This window comes from Vulpes vulpes, unplaced genomic scaffold (genome assembly GCF_048418805.1).
Source record: "Vulpes vulpes isolate BD-2025 unplaced genomic scaffold, VulVul3 u000000652, whole genome shotgun sequence".
Lineage (NCBI taxonomy): Eukaryota > Metazoa > Chordata > Mammalia > Carnivora > Canidae > Vulpes > Vulpes vulpes.
In genome coordinates this window covers 1,671,293-1,690,961 of record NW_027325771.1, presented here as the reverse complement: position 1 = coordinate 1,690,961, position 19,669 = coordinate 1,671,293, and the positions used below count along the sequence as shown (strand labels likewise).

Below are 19,669 nucleotides of genomic sequence, written 5' to 3'. Positions count from 1 at the left end.
GCGCAGGTGCACCTGGGCTGGGCCCCGACTCCCCTCCAGGGCGCCCCGACCTCTGCTGCGGGCCGGCAGGTTCCCGGCTCACGCCCCCCCCCCCCCCCCCCCCCGCCGCCCCGCGCAGGTGCACCGGGCTGGGCCCCGACTCCCCGCCACGGCGCCCCGACCTCTGCTGCGGGCCGGCAGGTTCCAGGTAACGCGGCGCCAGGTGAGCCCATCCCGAGGCTCCGGGCTCCGGGCCGGGGAGCCGCGGCCGGCTGGGCTGTGCGGGCACCCGGGGCCGCAGGGGTCCCGGCGCGGAGAGGGGGGCGGCCCCGCGAGGGCCTGCGGCGGCGCTGGAGCCGGCCTGCCCCGGGCTCGGCCGCGGGGTCCCCGGGGCGGCAGGAGGGCCCCACCCGCCCGGCCTCCGGGCCCCAGCGGGCGCTGCGCCCCCCGCACCCGGGTCGGGCGCCCAGAGGGACCGGCTGCGCCCCCGCCCGCACCCCGGAGCCCCTCGCCGCCCCCCCACGTCCCGCGGCTGCGCGCCCAGGAGGGCGGGCGCTCCTTCTGCCCGGATTCCGGGTGCGCTGGTCCCCGAGGCGGCCAGGTCGGGCTCCCTCCGCGTCCTTCCCTCCCTCCCTCCCCGCTCCCCCCTCCCTGCTCCCTCCCCGCTCCCCCCTCCCCGCTCCCCCCTCCCTGCTCCCCCCTCCCCGCTCCTTCCCTCCCCACCCCCCTTCCCTCCCCGCCCCTTCCCTCCCTCCCTGCTCCCCTCCCCACTCCTTCCCTCCCCCCTCCTGCCCCTTCCCTCGCTCCCCGCTCTCCCCTCCCCGCTCCTTCCCTCCCTACCTCTCCGCTCCCTCCCTCCCCACTCCCCCTTCCCCACTCCTTCCTTCCCCCCCTCCCGCCCTTTCCCTCCCTCCCCCCTCCTTCCCTCCCCGCTCCCCCCTCCTTCCCTCCCGCTCCCCCCTCCCTGCTCCCCCCTCCTTCCCTCCCCGCTCTCCCCTCCCCGCTCTCCCCTCCCCGCTCCCCCCTCCCCGCTCCCCCCTCCTTCCCTCCCCACCCCCCTTCCCTCCCCGCCCCTTCCCTCCCTCCCTGCTCCCCTCCCCACTCCTTCCCTCCCCCCTCCTGCCCCTTCCCTCGCTCCCCGCTCTCCCCTCCCCGCTCCTTCCCTCCCTACCTCTCCGCTCCCTCCCTCCCCACTCCCCCTTCCCCACTCCTTCCTTCCCCCCCTCCCGCCCTTTCCCTCCCTCCCCCCTCCTTCCCTCCCCGCTCCCCCCTCCCTGCTCCCCCCTCCTTCCCTCCCCGCTCTCCCCTCCCCGCTCTCCCCTCCCCGCTCTCCCCTCCCCGCTCCCCCCTCCTTCCCTCCCCGCTCCCCCCTCCCCCCTCCTTCCCTCCCTGCTCCCCCCTCCTTCCCTCCCTGCTCTCCCCTCCCCGCTCCTTCCCTCCCTACCTCTCCGCTCCCTCCCTCCCCACTCCCCCTTCCCCACTCCTTCCTTCCCCCCCTCCCGCCCTTTCCCTCCCTCCCCCCTCCTTCCCTCCCCGCTCCCCCCTCCCTGCTCCCCCCTCCTTCCCTCCCCGCTCTCCCCTCCCCGCTCTCCCCTCCCCGCTCTCCCCTCCCCGCTCCCCCCTCCTTTCCTCCCCGCTCCCCCCTCCCCCCTCCTTCCCTCCCTGCTCCCCCCTCCTTCCCTCCCCGCTCTCCCCTCCCCGCTCTCCCCTCCCCGCTCCCCCCTCCCCGCTCCTTCCTTCCCCCCTCCCGCCCTTTCCCTCCCTCCCCGCTCCCCCCTCCCCGCTCCCCCCTCCTTCCCTCCCTCCCGCCCCGCCCCGCCCCGCCCTCCCGGCGCGGCCTCCGCCGGCCAGTCCGGGGCCCGCCCTCCGCGGCCCGACGCGCAGGTGGGAGCTTGCGGTGAGGGCCGCCGCCCCGAGGCCGCCCCGCCCGGGGCCCAGGTCGCTCAGGCCGCAGCCCAGGTGAGCGCTGGGTCCCCGCGGGCCGGGCTGCGGGCGGGGGCCGGGCGGGGCGCCCCGCGGAGGACGGAGCCGAACCTGCGGAGCCGGCGCGCCGAGCCCGGTCCGGGGAGACTTCTGGGCCCCCCTGTACCCCAAGGCAGCAGAGCCTCGGGCAGGTGAGCTGTGCGGGTTCGGGACACGGTGCTGCGGAGCGGGCCCTGGCCTCGGGGAGAGCAAACGTAGGTCGGTACTCGGCAAAGCCTGGACTTGGCACCTGTGGAGGGTGCGCCCTGGGACACGGACACACGGACAGACCCACAGGCCACTTGGACGGGGGAGCCGCACGTGTGGCTGCCGTCCAGGCCGCTTGTCCATGGAAAAGAGCTCCAGGTCCAGCTTTAGGCTTCTTCTTACTTTACCAGTATTTGGGGAATTTGCCTTAAGATACTGGAAGCTGGGCAGCCCCGGTGGCTCAGTGGTTTGGCAACGCCTTTGGCTCAGGGCGTGACCCCGGGGTCCTGGGATCCAGTCCCACCAGCGTCGGGCTCCCTGCGTGGAGCCTGCTGCTCCCTCTGCCTGGGTCTCTGCCTCTCTCTGTCTCCTCTCTGTGTGTTCTCATGAATTCTCCTCTCATAAATAACCTCTCATAAATAAAATCTTAAAAAAAATAAAGACATTGGAAGCCTTTGTGACTCGCTTCAGAGTTGAAGGTACCAGGAATTCAATGAATTCCTGATAGGACTTTGTAGCGGAGAATCACCCTTATCTGTGGAACCAGTAACAGAGATTACAGGACTCAGATTTCTGGTTTTTAAATTAGTGCAGTATTTTAAGTGTCTGTCTCAGCTTTATCCCATCTTTTTTTTTTTTTTTAAGATTTTTATTTATTCATAAGAGGCAGAGAAACAGGCAGAGGGAGAAGCAGGTTCCCTGCAGAGAGCCTGATGCAGGACTTGATCCCCAGATCCTGGGATCATGCCCTGAGCTGAAGGCAGAGGCTCTACCACCTACCCCCACCCGCCCTTATCCCATTTTACACACAGTCTGTCCAGGTTTAACCTGGAAGCTCATTTCCCTCCTATATTTCCTTCTTCTCCAACTTCCTTCTGATACCATTACATTTTTTCCTGGAAAAGTACTTCCTTGTCTACAACCAGCCATTTGTTCTCTTTACTTAAACCAACCCTCCTCGGACATGGTCGGGATTTGCGGGGGGGGGGGGGGGGGGGGGTTGCTTGGCTTTACAGCCTCAACCTTGAGCTCCTGCATGTGATGACGGATACAAAAGATGGAATATTATAAGTTTTCTTCCCTTGAGCAAGTCAAATGGTCTTCAAACACGAATTGTCTTTTCCAGTGCCCCAACTTGAAGGGTCCTGGTGAAATATCCCACCATCAGGGTAAGACAGGTTACCTAAGGTGATAAAGGCAACCTGCAGAAACTAGACAACTGATCACCACCGATTTGGGTTCCTGTGATTATATGGTGACAGCAGCAGGGCCTTGGGTGATCTGGTGGGAGGGGCCTCCCCACTGGATTTCACTTATACTCTGCCTTCAAAGTCAAGTTCTGTTGTGTTTAGTGCTTTTAACTGGTGATTTGATCGGCTGCTTACTTTTAACTGAGACTAAATGCTTTTGTGGAAGTGTGAGGCCCCGTTGCAGGAGGGTATGCGAGAGGTGACCCACACACAGAGGCAGCACCTGACCCGCGGTGCCAGGCTCCCCGGGGTCCCCCCAGCCCGGTCAGATTTCAGACCCCGGGCAGCCCCAGCACCTGTGTGAGAACTCAAGAGTCACATTTTGACAGAGTTAACTTAAAACCCACCAAGCCCACTGTGTCGTGTTCCCGAACCGCCCTCCCCTTCCTAGGAAAGGGCTGGACTTGGGCCTCCGGGGGGGGGTATCCCAGCCTTAGAAGAAAACAGGGAATGGAAAGCTGCCGCAGCCTGAAGCAGGAAACGGGAAGTTAGCTACTTAACCGAGATTTATCGATTTGGAAATAGAACAGCTGTGATGAAACATGGGACGTCCGTAAATCAGAAATAATCCCTGCAGTTCTTCCCTCACACTCACCATTGCTTTGTGGGGTTTTTTGTTTTGTTTTGTTTGCCCGGGGAAGTGAGTTTGTAAGACTCATAACAGGAAGAGCCACACCCAGCTACTTTTGTTGTATGGGCTTTGTTGTCATTGCTTTTTTTTTTTTTTTTTTTAAAGACACTCTTAGGTGTCTGGTAATTGCATTTCCTCTTCTTAAATATCTTTGTAAAATGGCATATTCAGGAGTTTCTGAATGCCAGTGCTTCTGACTCATGGACCAACTCATTGTATCATTTGCATGGAGTTCTGCTCCCTGTGATTTCATCCCAGTGTGATTTCTGAAATGGCCAGGGCGGGTCAGGACACCTGTGCCCACCTTAATTTGGTATCGGTTATATTTTCAGAGCTGGTGAGACCCCCGGAGGGAAGGCAGTCCGTCCCGCTGTTCTGGGCAAGGGGCCACTCCTGGCCATGTCACCCGTGGCTGCTGCGGAGCCAGACGGGGCCCAGCGCGACAGGTGTGTCAGCAAGCTCATCTTCTTCCTTTTTGTCTTTGGTGCCATGCTGCTGTGTGTGGGGGTGCTGCTGTCCATCTTTGGGTTCCAGGCATGCCAGTACAGAATCTTCCAGGACTGCAGTGTGGTGCTGAAGGTCGCTGGGCCGGCCTGTGCCGCGGTAGGGCTGGGGGCCGTGATCCTGGCCCGCTCCCGGGCCCGGCTTCAGCTCCGGGAGAGCCGCCTGCGGGGCAGTCCGGCGGACCCCGACCGAGCCTTCCTCTGTGGGGAGAGCCGCCAGTTTGTCCAGTGCCTCATCTTCGGGTTTCTGTTCCTGACAAGTGGCATGCTCATCAGCATCCTGGGCATTTGGGTCCCCGGCTGTGGCTCAGACTGGGCGCAGGAAGCGCTGAACGAGACGGACTCTGCCGACACGGAGCCGCAGATGTGTGGATTCCTGTCCCTGCAGATCATGGGGCCCCTGATTGTACTCATGGGGTTGTGTTTCTTTGTGGTGGCCCACGTGAAGAGAAGCAACCTGCATGAGGGCCAGGATGCCTCCGAAAGTGAGGACCCGCAGATCCGGAGCTTGGAGCCCGTCCAGGTCACCGTAGGTACGTGGCTGTTGGTCCTGTGCTCGAAAGTATCACGGTGGCGGTTGCATCAGGGCTTCACTGGGTGGCCCTCGCTCTGGCCTACTTTCTCTCTTCTCTCCGTCCCTCTCACACACACATGCTCGCAGGTGCACACATGTGTGCGTGCACAGCGCTGCCGCCGTGAGAAGCCGCAGGAGAACCCTAGTGCATGCCCATCATCTCCTTCTAGCACTTCCTTATTAATTACTTGAGCAAGAGCTTTGGGACATGAAGTCATGACCTGGACTGAGGTCACAGAACAAATGAAGAGGAACGTGAGAGAAGGTACTAGGATAGCCTGGGAGCCTTCGGCCACCTGGGAGGCCTGCCAAGTGCCGTTGGTACCTAGGGTGCGTCGTATTGGTCGTGTGGGGTCCCGTCCCAGGATGTCCCCAGCTGGCTGTCCTTCCTAAGTCTGTAACCTCTTATGGCTTTGGTTTCTGTGGCTGTAAGATGAGCGTTGCGACGATTCCTGGCAGCACTGGCGTTCTAGGATTCTGTATCCCCAAGTCTGCCCATCTTCTGTGTTTTGGGGGCGAGGGCTATCTGCACCGTTTCCCACATTGTTCATTTTCTATGACGTTATCCTTGGCCTCGGGGTGGAGGCGAAGCTTGGAAACGGTGGCACAGAGAAAGAGGAAATGTGATCGCACCTGTCTCTTCTTTCCCCCACGGAATGTCAAGAATTGACTTCTGTGTTCTCTGGGTTCTGCAGAAGAGTGGGTCACTGTTGCCCCGGTGGCCTTGGCCTCAGTTTCACACAAAGGAGAAACCCCATTGCTGCTCATTTTTGAAAAATCACTCCCCCCCCATCTCCTACTTCTGCAAGGGAAGAGCTCTGAAACCATAGCCTTGACCTCTAAAGGGCTAGGCCGGGAGCTCTAGGGGCAGAGGCCACGCAGGCACCAGAGGAGCGTGGTGAGCGAGACGTCTGGTCCGGGCTGCCTGCTGCAGGAAGCGGGGCTCATGGGGGAGCTCCTGGCACCAGCCTCACGTGGCACTGGCCTTGGACCTTGGAGCACGAGGGCAGATGGATTCACAGACGAATCCTGGGGCCGGGGTTGAAACTCCCAGCCGACTGCATATTTATATATTTGTGGTGACCACAGCAATATTGGTTATACATTAATAACGGCTAACACAGACCGAGGGGTCCCTCTGGGACCAAATACCCATCCAAGTGCTCCTCGAGGGCTGCTACTTCCCAGTTTTTCACACCCACGGCAACCCAGTGAGGCAGGTACCCTCAGTACATCCATGTTAGAGATGAAGGGACCGAGGCGCAGGGATGTCACGTAACTTGCCAGGGTCACAGACCAGCAAGTGGCAGAGCCAGGATCCAAACCCAGGCAGGTGGGCACACAGGTACTATGGCCCTGCATAGCACCGGCCAGGGCCCCCGGGCCCCGGGCTGTAACTCTGTTTCCACTGGTTTCATCCTTCGCCCAGTGTTGCGGGGAGCTGTTACGTGACTTAAGGGCTCACCCCATGTTGTAGATGTGCTCGGTCCTCTTTGGGGAACATGGGGGGTGGAGGGGACAAGTAAATACGCTCACTGATGCTCACGGTGTTCTGAGTTGGGAGCATTTCGATGTGTGCCCTTTGGGGTGGCGATCAGGGGATCTTGGGGTCCAGCCTCCCTCCTGATGGCTGGAATTGGGGGCAGCAGAAAGCAGGGACACAGTGACTCCCGGGGGGGTCTCCTCCCGAGGTTGGCGCTCCATCACGCAAAATCTTTTCTGTTTAACCCTGTAAGTTCCATCAAACCTGGCAGCCTAACTCCTCGTCTTGGTCTCCTTTGATATACTTCGGGGTAGGCTTTACATTTTCAGAAGTCCTGCCTCTAGCCTAATGGATAAGAATCTAGGCGTTGTCCATCGACGGTCGGCCCTCCCTTGCGAGGGACTGGAGGATAGAGGCGATTCTGGGCTCAGTCCCAGGGTCCAGCTGCTCCCAGAAGGGGCGCGCCTCCTCCCCAGACACAGGATCCACCCGCTGTGGGCGCACTGGGCGCTGAGTCCCGGGTCCAGGTGCAGGGGTGTGAGGTGGCCCTTCCTGGAGGACGTCTGCCATCAACCCAGGGGGCCTCCAGTCCTGCAGGATATAGTGAAGGGGCGCCCCAGGGGATGGGACTGCTTTCAAGGAGAGCAGGCTGCAGGGCCTGGCGGTGGGAGCTGATGGGCAGAGGCTCCGACGGGCCTCCTGGACGGCAGGCAAGGGGCGGGGGGCCTGGAGCTTGGGTGTTGGCGGAGGAGGTGACCGGCCTGCTCCGGAGGCTCACTGCCAGCCCGGGCCTGTGAACAGAATGAACCCCCACAACCACTGAAGGCAGCTGGCTTTAGGTTGGCATGTGCATTGGAGGTTCTAGTCGGCCGTTCAGGGGTGCAGGGGGTGCCGGGGTGCCGGTGTATGGGGGTGCCAGGGTTCAGGGGTGTTGGTGGGAAGGGGGTGCGGGGGTGCCTGTGTTCAGGTGGGTGGGGGTGGGAGGGGGTGCCAGGGTGCAGGTTTGTTGGTGTGGGGCATGAGTGTGGTGCAGGGGTGCGGGGATGCAGGCGTTCAGGGAGTGCAGGGGTGTAGGTTTGTCGGTGTGCAGGGGTGCAGGTGGTGGTGCAGGGGTGCGGGGAGGGGTGCAGGGGTACCTGTGTTTGGGTGGGCAGGGGTGCCGGGGTGCAGGGTAGGCAGGGAGCAGGGGTGCCCCGGCATCTGCAGGAGTCCCTCCGCGAGCAGCACCATCCCCAGCAGCACCCGAGTCTCCGCTTCTGCAGCAGGTGCACTTAGGGATGGCGGGCAGGGCAGGTGCGGCAGGTGGGGCCCAGGGATGGGGGCGGTCACGGTGCCTGCTTGGGCGGGAACCCGGGAGCGGTAAAGCGGCCTGTGCGCCCCTGTGCAGATGCTTCCCCCGGCGCTGATGACTGTCGTCTGTCCCTCATGTTTCCTGAGCTGTCCCATGGTGCCGCCGGCCGAGGAGAGGTACCCTCAAACCTCCGCGTACTGGGGCCGCCACACGTCTAGAATATTCTGGGCAGCCCCCGTGGCAGGGTCTGTATGGGGACCTGAGTGCAAGTTAGAGCTTACACGTGGAGTCTGTGTCTCCTGTGCAAAGCATGTCCTATGTCTGGAGGGAACCGTGGCCACAGAAAGGCCGAGGGTCCAGCCCACCCACCAAAGGCAAACAAGCTTCCCTTGAGAGCGCCTGTTGCCTGTACCGTGTGGTGACCCGGGTGGGAAGAGCCCCGGAGGCGCACCTGCTGGGCGGCAGTGACCCGGGGGCCTCATCTCCTCCCCGGGGGGCTCCCACCGCCCGGAGAACCACGCTTCCTCCAACTGCCAAGCGGTGATGACTTAAAATCTTAAGTTGAGGATGAGGAAAGCTTTGGAGCAGGAGGCGCCCGAGGGCGAGGGCACTTCACCAAGGGGTCTAGCTCAGGCCCATCAGGAAATACTGGTTCGGGATCCCTGGGTGGTGCAGTGGTTTGGCGCCTGCCTTTGGCCCAGGGTGCGATCCTGGAGACCCGGGATCGAATCCCACGTTGGGCTCCCGGTGCATGGGGCCTGCCTCTCCCTCTGCCTGTGTGTCTGCCTCTCTCTCTCTGTGTGACTATCATAAATAAATAAAAAATTTAAAAAATATTAAAAATATCTTCATCATAACAACATAATTATTTAAAAAAAAAGGAAATACTGGTTCGCTGCTGGAAGGAACTGTGGTACCGTCAATGTAACATAAAATTCACCATTTAAAGCATTTTTCAGGGATCCTTGGGTGGTGCAGCAGTTTGGCACCTGCCTTTGGCCCAGGGCGCGATCCTGGAGACCCAGGATCGAATCCCACGTTGGGCTCCTGGTGCATGGAGCCTGCTTCTCCCTCTGCCTATGTCTCTGCCTCTCTCTCTCTCTCTCTCTCTGTGACTATCATAAATAAATAAAAATAAAAAATAAATAAAAAAATAAGTATTTTTCAGTGTACAGTGACATTAAGCACCTTCCCAGTGTTTGCAACCATCACCACTATCAAGTTCTAGAAGCTTCTTTTTTCTTTTTATTTATTTTTTAAAGATTGTTTTTATTTATTCATGAGAGACAAAGAGAGAGAGGCAGAGACACAGGCAGAGGGAGAAGCAGGCTCCATGCAGGGACCTGATGCAGGACTCGATCCCGGGACCCTGGGGTCACGCCCTGGGCCAGAGGCAGACGCTCACCACTGAGCCCCCCGGGTGCCCCTAGAAGCTTCTCTTCGCCAGGGAGGAAGTGCCCCATTGAACACTCACTCCAGTGCTCCCGTCGCCCCCCACCCCCCACCACCTTCACTTTCCGCCCCTGCGCATTCGATGGGCCACGTTTAAATTCCGGAGGTAGCCTAGGTGTTTTGACCTTTTATATTCACGGGCCCAATGCATCATTCACCCGCGTTGCTCCTGCTGCTGTGCGCCTGCTCCTCGGCCATGCTCACTGGAATGCTGTTTCCCTAGGTGACTCCGTGATCCTATTCCCGCCGCCGCCACCGCCCTACTTTACCGAGTCCTCGGCTCCTGCAGCGACTCGAAGTCCTGGGGCTGACGGTTTGCGTCCAGATGAAAATCCACCTTCGTATTACAGTATTTTTAACTATGGGTAAGACTTCTGCATTTGAACTTCACGAGTAGGCGCGTTTCACGTGTTCAGGCCTGAGCCCAGGCCAGGTGAGGTCTGTAAGGCTGCAGGCGCAGACATCAGAGGCCGGGGGCTCTGTCGGAGGACGGCGCGGCCCGATTATCGCCTTCGCAGGAAGAGCGCCCTTCAGGAAACTCTGGGGCAGCGCATACATTAAAAATGACAACAGCGGTTGCACCGGGTGGAGCATGAAGCCCTGTGCAGGCATCTTGAGGTCCTCCTGGCTGCGCTGATCCTCCACGTGTTGAGCCCCCGAGCCGGGCCTTGGGGTGCCCCGGGCCATGTTGGGCTTTGCCATGTTAGGTCACGGGGAGACAGACATGGGGGTCATGGGAAGAAGCAGGCTCCATGCAGGGAGCCCGACGCGGGACTCAATCCTGGGACCCCAGGGTCACGGCCTGAGTCCAAGCAGAGGCTTCACTGCGGACCCCCCCGGGTGCCCTGGGAGTAGGACCCGAGCAGGGCTGGGGTGGCAGCCGCCTCACCCGCCCCTCCACGTCCGAAGGCTCGCATTCCTCTTGCAGGACAAACGGGGTGGGGGCTGCAGGGGCACAGATGGGATCGTCCTGCCCGGACAGGGGACGGAGGCTCCGCACGGCTGCGTGATCCTCTTGGGGATTTTTCTGTTCTTTTCTCCGACCATGAGCTTCCCCAAGCCCTCGGTGAAGGCCTGTTAGCCTACCCACGGCCCTGGTCCCTGCCACCGTGTGATTTCTGTCACTGCAGTAGGGGGAGCGGGGCCCACCGCAGGTGCACACGGGGCTCGGGGGCTAGGACCTTGGTCCAGGTGGCGCGTTCTGGAAGCTCCCGCCCGGGCCTGGCCTCCTAACTCATTTGCCTTGGCCTCCGTCTGCCTCCCGCGTCCCCACGGTAGCCTGCGGAGACCAGGCCTGAACCCAGGCCAGACGAGGCTCCCCACGGACTCCCCCATGACAAGGGCAGCAGGGGGGTGAGGTCTCTAATGTGACCCGAAGGGCGGGGGGGGGGGCACCCAGGTGTGTGTGTCGCCACGGCCCCAGAGGTGCACAAGCTGCCGCTGGCCGAGAGCGCCGCTCTCAGGTGCGTCCTGGGGCCCGACCTGTCCCCCCTTCTCCTTCCTTTTCAGTCGGACCCCAGCTCTTGGGCTCCAGGGCGTGGCCCCCGAGGCGCATGGCGAATCCATATACACCATTTCCGGGGCTGCTGCGGCCCCCAACACCCTCCCACCCCCCGAGCTGCCTCCCAGGTACGAGGAGAAGGAAACGGCAGCCGCCTCGACGCCAACCCTGGGCTCCGGGCCTGCCGCGCCGTGAGCCGTGCACTCCGCTTCCGTTTTCTGGAAAACTGATGGCTATTTTATTTAATTTGTTTTTTAATAAAAAGAAAAAAAATACCACGGCACTGGCTCCATCCTGATTTCCCTGGGACTGCGGCATCGGCCCCAAGGGAAGGTTCTGGAACAGGCTGTGCTCGGGCGGTGGCCTGGCCCATCCGCAGCCTGTTCCCTAGTTTGAGTCGGTGGATGAAGAAGCCACGGCTCTGCCGCTGCATAACTCGTGTCCCAAGGGCGCTGCCGCCGAACTGTGGGACCGGCTTTTGAAACCCTCTGGCTGGTGCTGTCCCCCCGCTGTCCTCCCGCTGTCCCCTGCTGTCCTCCCACTGTCCCCTTGCCGTCCCCTTGCTGTCCCCCCACCATCCTCCTGCCACCTCCCGCTGCCCCTGCTGTCCCCCTCTGACCCCACCGTCCCCTCCCCCCCCGCCGCCCCACGCTGTGCTCCCAGGCCCCGGTCTGGCCTTCCCTGCCCTCTCTTTTGTCCTCCCCCCATCCCCTTTCTTTCTTCTGTCGTGCATGTGCAGTGACACTTTCAGAAGATGAATTTCTTATTTTTTTAAATTTAAAATTGTATTTCTTTTTGACACGGAGAGAGCGAGCAGGAGCAGGGGAGGGGCACAGGGACGGGGAGAAGCAGCCCCCCTGCTGAGCAGGGGGCCCCAATACGACTTGGGGCTGGAACCCAGGAGCCCGGGGTCATGACCTGAGCCAAGGGCAGCCGATAACCATCGCGGGGGCGGGGGGCAGGCGCCCCCAGGGTGGGATGTGTGGGCCGCTGGGATAACTGGACTCCTGGGGGGGGGGGGCACGGGAAGGACGCGCCTCTGCTGCAGTGTCCTGGGCCCCGCTGCCCAACTGCCACCCACCCACCGGCAGAGGCCTGGGTGCCGGTGGGCGCCGGCCAGGGCTCAGCTCCCGCCCGCAGCAGAGGGAGCTGCGCTGGCGGTTCTGCGTGACAAACTGACTTGCAGGAAATGCGCACTGGTAGCAGGCGCATGGGGGTGGCCCCGCTGGGGCGGCGCAGGTGGCACCTCTGGACGCCTCTCCGTGGCCCAGAGGGCAGGGGCCTGAGGGTGGGACCCGGACATGAACGCTCCAGTCTGGCCTCTCGCGACCACGTCCCTGAGAATTGCCCGCGGTAAGTGGGGGGCGGCCTCTGCTGCCGTCTGCCCCTGGATGGCGACACTTACTGGATTCAACTGCTCTTAAGGTTTGGCTGCTTTTTTTTTTTTTTCCTTTCCTGGAAGGTTAATTATTCACATTTTAAAATTAGAACCCCAGGTAGATGATTACCACTTCCTTCTGCTGTTATTTGTTTGAAATGATTAAGCTGAAATTTCTAGGTAGACTGACTCCGTTTTGGACCAAGACCTTCCAGAGGCTCGGGCGGGGGGGGCGGGGGAGGGGGGGTCTGTAACCGAGGGCTTTTACCTTATAAGCCCATGAAATGAAAATGCAACCAGAAGTCCGCGGGCGCCGGTCTGCCCTTGGGGAAAGGACGGCTGTTGGGCCAGGGAGCAGGGTGGTGGGTGCAGGAGGGTGGTGGGCACAGGAGGGTGGTGGAGGCAGCAGGGTGGTGGGCGCAGGAGGGTGGTGGGCGCAAGGGGGTGGTGGAGGCAGCAGGATGGTGGGCGCAGGAGGGTGGTGGAGGCAGCAGGGTGGTGGGTGCCGGAGGGTGGTGGACGCAGGATGAGGCCACGTTACGCTCGACGGCACGACAAGTTATCGCAGCCCTGGGTGCCCTCGGCAGAGCCCAACATCACCCCTCCCCCCCCCCCGCCCAAGGTCTGTGTCCTGGGAAGGGGCCGGCGTGCCCTCACACGTGCCCGGGGCAGCCCCCCACTCTGTCCCCCCGGCCTGTTTCTGGGGTGCCCCCTTCAGCCCCGGAAAGGACCTAGGACCACGCTCCAGCGCCGAGAGGTGGCCGCTCCTCCTGCAGCAGGTTGCTGGCTGGGGCTCCTTCTCCTTTCCAACTGCACTTCAGTTCTACTACCGCTATCAAAATGACGGAACGAAGTAAAAGAGTTTTTGGAGCCTTTTAAATCCTTAAAAAATGTGTATTTCATTAAGCCCAAACGTAAACTTAGGGTCGTGCATCAGAGGTCACTGAAACAATTATTTTTCTTCCTGTTGCTAATCTGATGCATGATTGGGGTCATTTATCCCCATTTATATTTAATATTAAAATTAATTTTGCTTCTGGATTTAATTTATTTTTTTTAATATTTACCATGACCTGAACCAAGATCAAGAGTGGGATGCCCAACCAGCTGAGCCACCCAGGCACCCCAATTTAATTTTATTTCTGAACACATAAAACATATACTATATTAAAAGGTGGACATGGAGAGACCCTGGTTCCATCCGTGACTCGTCTCCTCCGTCCCACCTACTCCTCCAACTCATCATGCCTTTTATTAGTTTCTGTTTTGATGCACATGCTCTTTTTCGATATGCATATATTTCACAATACTTATATATAATGCATAATATTTTATGTATGAAAAGTAATATACGTTGCAATGTGGGTGCAGTATAGAGGATAGGATATAGTACTTTATGGGCGTGTGTACATGCACGCACACATGCAAATACACGCTGCCCTGCCCTTTGCTTTTCTCACCTAATGATCCTTCTCCATAACGACCCTGGGGATGGAGATCTGCCTAATTTGGCGGTATCGCTATGTAGTACCCCATTGTGCGAATACTCCCTAGTTTCTTCAACTATTCCTCTAATTCTGCACATTTACGTTGTTTCGGGTCTTTTAATATCATAAGTAATGTCATAGCAAAGACCCTTGAATTCCATGGGCTTTGAGACGACTACCAGAAAGGTGACACCTCAGGATTAGGGTGACCGCGCTACTCGAGACCTGCCTCAACAACGCTTAAAAGTAGGTCTTCAGAGATTCAGGTTGATCCACATACAAACTCACTCAAAACTCAACAATCTTTGAAACAAGGATAGATGCCTTTGACTTTTTAGACCAAGTTTACCAAGACCTTCACTCATGAATGGATTTTGAGATTTGTAAAATGCTTTTTTCTGAAATCTTTTCTACATCATACTTTTTGGTAAATGACTGAATATTCCCCCCCCCCGACACACACACAAGATCAGACTCAAGGCAGGGAGTTCTCTGTCACCGTTTCTAGCCAACGTTCTGCGGTGGTCCTTACCATTGCCAAGAGTCAGGGGGAAAAGGGCACATGCATTGGAAAGGAAGAACTAAATCATGGTTGCAAACACAGAAAATCCTCAGGAAAAAAAAAAGGAAAATCCTCAGGATTCCACAGAAAAGCTAGTGACACCCAAAAGGGACACCTAGTAAGTATGGAGGACACAAGGTCAACATACAGTGATCACTTATATGTCCCATATTTCAGCACAAACAATTATTTTATTATTTATTTTTTTAGCACAATTATGAGATGAAATATTATTTACAAGGTCAAAAGATTAATGTTTCAGATAAGTGTATATATAGGTATCTGTGTATATGTGTGTGTATATATATATATATATATATATATATATATATATACACTGAAAATGATAAAACTGTTGAAATTAAACATGCTCCAAGTGAATGGACATATTTTCCATGTTCATGCATTGAAAGAATCAATATTGTCAAAATGGCAGTTTTCCCCGTGGATTTATTGATTCAAAGCAATTCCAATCCCAATCTCAACAGGCATTTAAAAAAATAAAAATTGGGAAGCTTATTACAAAATTCACGTGAAAATGTGAAGGACCAGAAGGCTCAAAGTAATTCTGGAAAAGAAGAACCAATGTGGAGGACTTACACACTGATTTCAAGAGCTACTATGACACCTTGATAATCTTTGTGATCTTAGCAGAGGATACGCCATGGACTAGATAGAATAGAGTCCAGAAGTAGACCCACGTATCTATCTATGGTCTATTTTTTTAAGGTAATCCAATGGGAGGCAAACAGTTTTAAACAAATGATGCTACAACAACTGGATATATGTATGAAAAAAACCTTAACTCCCATTTGACACTATATATAAAAATGAACTGTAAAGGGACTAGGGATCTAGATATAAAAGCTAAAACTACAACACTTCTAAAAAAAACATAAAAGAAAATCTATCTTAGGGTAGGCAAAGATTTCTTAGGATACAAAAAAGCACCAATATTGAAAGAAAATATTGATAAATTGGATTTTATTATTTTATTGGATAAATTTCTCCTCAAAAGATACCGTTAAGAAAGTGAGAAGTCAAGTCACTGGAGGGAATTATAATGCATAAACCTGCAAAAAGATTCATAGGTGCAAGTCAACAACAAATAATAACCCAAGTTTTAAAAGGGGAAATATTTGAAGAGACAGATCACAAAAAGAATATATAGTTGATCCTTGTTTATTTTTTTTAGATTATTTATTTATTTATTCATGAGAAACACAGAGAGGAGAGAGAGAGAGAGGCAGGGACACAGGCAGAGGGAGAAGCAGGCTCCATGCAGGGAGCCCGACGCAGGACTCCATCCCAGGTCTCCAGGATCAGGCCCTGGGCTGAAGGCGGCGCTAAAACGCTGAGCCACCCGGGGCTGCCCTATATTTGATCTTGGAACGGGACGGGCTGGGCTGCCAATCCCCAGTGCAGTAAAAAATCTGTGTATAACTTTTGAATCCCCCCAAACTTAAACTACTAATAGTTTACTGTTGACTAGAAACCTTAACCAATAACATAAGCAGTCCATTCACACATATTTTGTATATTATATGTAGTATGTATTCTTATAATACAGTAAGCTAGAGAAAAGAAAATGTTAGGAAAATCACAAGGAAGGGAAAATGTCTTTACCGTGCTGTAAAAAAATCCGCATATAAGTGGACCTGCACGATTCAAATCCATGTTGTTCAAGGGCCACCTGCATGTAAGTCGGCAATGAACACGTGCAAGGACGTATAACTTCTCTGGTTATTTGGGACATACAAATTAAAACCACACTGAGATACCACTACACACCCAGTAAAATGGCAAGAAGCAAAACGATTTTTATTTTTATTTATTTTTTAAAAAGATTTTATTTATTTATTTATTTATTTATTTATTTATTTATTTATTTATTATAGAGAAAGGGAGAGAGACAGGCAGAGACACAGGCAGAGGGAGAAGCAGGCCCCATGCCGGGAGCCCGACGCGGTACTCGATCCCGGGACTCCAGGATCACGCCCTAGGCCAAAGGCAGGCGCCAAACCACTGAGCCACCCAGGGATCCCCACGATTTTTAAATATTAAGGATTGGTGAGGCTGTGGAGAAACTAGAACTCTCATACATTCCTGGTAAGAGGGTGACATGTCCTAAAAACACTTTGGGAAACCGTCTGGCAGCTTCTTACAAAGTTAAACATACACTAACTATATGATCCACCAATGCTAATTCTAGATTTTCACCAAAGAGAAATGAAAACATATGTCTACACAATGACTTGTACATGAATTTTCATAGTAGCTTTAATCATAATAGCTTAAAATGGAAAATAATCCAGATGTTCACCAATGGGTGAATGGATAAACACACTGGTGCATTCCTACAACGGCATGTTACTCTGCAACACAAAGGAACAAGCTGCTTGTATACACAACAACATGGATGAATCTCAAAAATATTATGCTGAGCAAAGGAAACCAGACACCGAAGAATATAAGCTATATTACTGGATTTCTGAATTTCTTGCCCAGGTAGAGCTGTCTATGGTGATAAAAATCAGGATCAGTGGTTGCCTGGGGAAGGGGGTGGTGAATGGGTGATTGGTTGCAAAAGTGGCCCGAGGGAACGCTTTCTATATTTTGATGGGAGTGGTTGCTGTAAAGGTGTATATATATATATATATATATATATATAATTTCTTTTAAAAAAGATTTTATTTATTCATGAAAGACACAGAGGAGAGAGAGAGGCAGAGGCAGAGACACAGGCAGAGGGAGAAGCAGGCTCCATGCAGGGAGCCTGATGTGGGACTTGATCCCGGGTCTCCAGGATCACGCTCTGGGCCAAAGGCAGATGCCCAACTGCTGAGCCACCCAGGGATTCCCTATATATATATATTTCAAAACCCAAACTGTACACTTTAAATGGATGCATTAAAATTATGTTAATTTTACATCAGTAAACAAAATTTTTTTTTAAATTTATTTATTTATGATAGTCATAGAGAGAGAGAGAGAGGCAGAGACACAGGCAGAGGGAGAAGCAGGCTCCATGCACCAGGAGCCCGACGTGGGATTCGATCCCGGGTCTCCAGGATCGCGCCCTGGGCCAAAGGCAGGCGCTAAACTGCTGCGCCACCCAGGGATCCCCAAAAATTTTTAAATAGGCTCAAAAGAGGGGCACCTGGGTGGCTCTGCCTTCGGCTCAGGTGATAATCCCGGGGTCCTGGGATGGAATCCCACATGGTGCTCCCTGCTTCTCCCTCTGCCTCTCCCCCTGCTTGTGCTTTCTTGCTCTCTCCCTCTCTCAAATACATAAATAAAATCTTAAACAAATAAAATAAGTAGACCCTAAAGAAATAACAACAAAACATAATGTGTGACTCTCAGCTGAATCCTGATTTGGTGAAAACAAAGCTATAAGAGATTCTTAGATTGATTGGGAAATTTTGAATAGGGCCTGGCTCTTAGATCATATTATAGAATGATTGTTCGTCTTCTCAGGTGTGCTAATGCTTTTGTGGTTGGAGAGAAGCAGGTCCTTACTCTCAGATGTATGCTGAAGTGTTTAAGATTGAAATATCGGGATGTCTACAACTTATTTTCCAGGGGTTCAAAAAGAATAAAAATATGTACCACTTTCTTACATCGTGCACAAAAATAATCTCTAATTGCATTCAAGACTCGAATGTAAGGCCTAAAACCATAAAACCCCTAAAGGGAAACCCAGGTACTAATCTCTTGGATATCCCCCGAGCGATATATTATAGGACGTGTGTCCTCAGGCAGGGGAAACAAAAGCGAGCTATTAAGACTGCACCAAAATAAAACACATCTGCATAGGGAAGGAAGCCATCAACAAAGTGCAGAGGCGACCTACCGAATGGAAGAAGATACTTGCAAATGCTGTATCTGGTCAGGCATCAACATCCAAAATAAGTGAAGAACGTACACAACTCAAGACCAAAAAAATCCCAAACAATCCAATTAAGAAATAGGCAGAGGATTTCAACATCTTTCCAAAGATGGCCTGCAGACGGCCAACAGACAACATGAAGAGGTACTCAATGTCGCTCATCATGACGGGAATGCAAAGCAAAACCACATGACATATCACCTCAACCAGTCAGAATAGTATCAGAAAGATGAATGTCAAAAAAAAAAACAAAACAAACAAACAAAAAAAAAAACAGAAAGATGAATGTCAAGCGTTGGTTGGCGAGAAAGGGACTCTCATGCACTGCTGGTGGCAACTGATGCCACCACTCTGGAAAACTCTATGGAGGTTCCTCAAAAAATTAAAAATAGAACTACCGTAGGATCCAGTAAATTCTACTACTGGGTATTTGCCCAAAGAAAAACGAAAACACTACTTTGAAAAGACCTACACACCCCGATGCCTATCACAGCACTATTTACAACGGCCAAGATAGAGAGGTAGCCCAATGTCCATCGACACATGAACGCATGAAGAGGATGTAGCAAATACATGACGGAATTCAGCTCAGTCGCGTAAAGGAACAACTCTTGCCATTTGAGCACGGATGGACCTAGAGGGTGTCCTGCTAAGTGAAACAGTCAGACAAATGCAAATACTGCAGGATTTCACTTACATGCAGACCCAACAGAATAAAATAAAACAAAAGCAAAGAAAAGGGGGCAGAGGACGCAGAGAACAACCCGGTGGTCCCTAGCAGCTGGGGTAGGTGAAGGGGGGACCAAGAGGTACAATTCCAGTTATAAATAGGTCGCGGAGATGACAGGTACGCATAGGGAACCGAGCCGGTAACATCGTAATGGGGCTGTGTGGTGACAGATGGTGGCGACCCCGACCACGGTGAGCACCGAGCGATACACAGGCTCGTTGAGGGACACATGCACACAAATACAGAGATGGGACAGCTGGCAGGGCTTAAAAATTATTGAAGTTGGAGGGTATATAGATTTTCAATGTTCTTTCAACTTGCCTGACTTTGCGACATTTCCCACCAACACCTCATAATAATAATAATAATAATAACAACAACAACAACCGTAATTGGGGAAAGAAGGGCTAATGTGGAGGCTTACTCTCACATCTACAGATTTTTCTTAGACCGAGACACTCATGACTATAGGGCTAGAGTCGCGATTTCCCCTGAATTCTGCTGTGTGCTTGTTTTTAAACAGAATCCTAGCAACAACGCACGTGAAGAAGCCCCGGGTGCCGCTTTGCTGGCCTCCTGGCTTCCTTGGCTGCTCGCAGGTGCAGGGAGGGCCTCAAAACCTGTGCCGGGAGCACTGGGCCCCGGTAGGAGGGAGGTGAACGGCAAACTAGCCCCTCGCCCCCCCGGCACTGTGCTCCTTGGCCCATCCTGCCTGAACCCCAAAGCCTCGAGCCAACGCATGAGCAGGAACGAGGCCCAGGTGCCCCTGTTTGCTCAACGGGGAGAA

General features: G+C 54.7%; 1 protein-coding gene across 4 annotated transcripts; it reads left to right on the top strand.

Moving 5' to 3' along the window:
* Window positions 1–137: 137 nt before the first annotated feature.
* TMEM171 (transmembrane protein 171) lies at window positions 138–11,113 on the top strand. Of its 4 annotated transcripts, none has more exons than XM_072745397.1 (4): window positions 138–202; window positions 4,362–5,065; window positions 9,556–9,697; window positions 10,842–11,113. In XM_072745397.1, the coding sequence occupies exons 2-4, from the start codon at window positions 4,429–4,431 to the stop codon at window positions 11,026–11,028; spliced, it is 966 nt and encodes a 321-aa protein (XP_072601498.1). In that variant the 5' UTR covers window positions 138–202; window positions 4,362–4,428; the 3' UTR covers window positions 11,029–11,113. The 4 variants fall into 4 exon arrangements, with proteins under 4 accessions (XP_072601498.1, XP_072601499.1, XP_072601500.1 ...); XM_072745398.1 differs by having other exon boundaries at window positions 153–187; XM_072745399.1 differs by lacking the exon at window positions 138–202 and adding an exon at window positions 1,863–1,938.
* Window positions 11,114–19,669: the final 8,556 nt, after the last annotated feature.

Coding starts and splice junctions, on each gene's coding strand:
- TMEM171 (XM_072745397.1), top strand. CDS start 4,429: ATGTCACCCGTGGCTGCTGCGGAGCCAGACGGGGCCCAGCGCGACAGG. Junction 5,066..9,555: donor GCCCGTCCAGGTCACCGTAG/GTACGTGGCTGT, acceptor CTGTTTCCCTAG/GTGACTCCGTGATCCTATTC. Junction 9,698..10,841: donor TACAGTATTTTTAACTATGG/GTAAGACTTCTG, acceptor CTTCCTTTTCAG/TCGGACCCCAGCTCTTGGGC.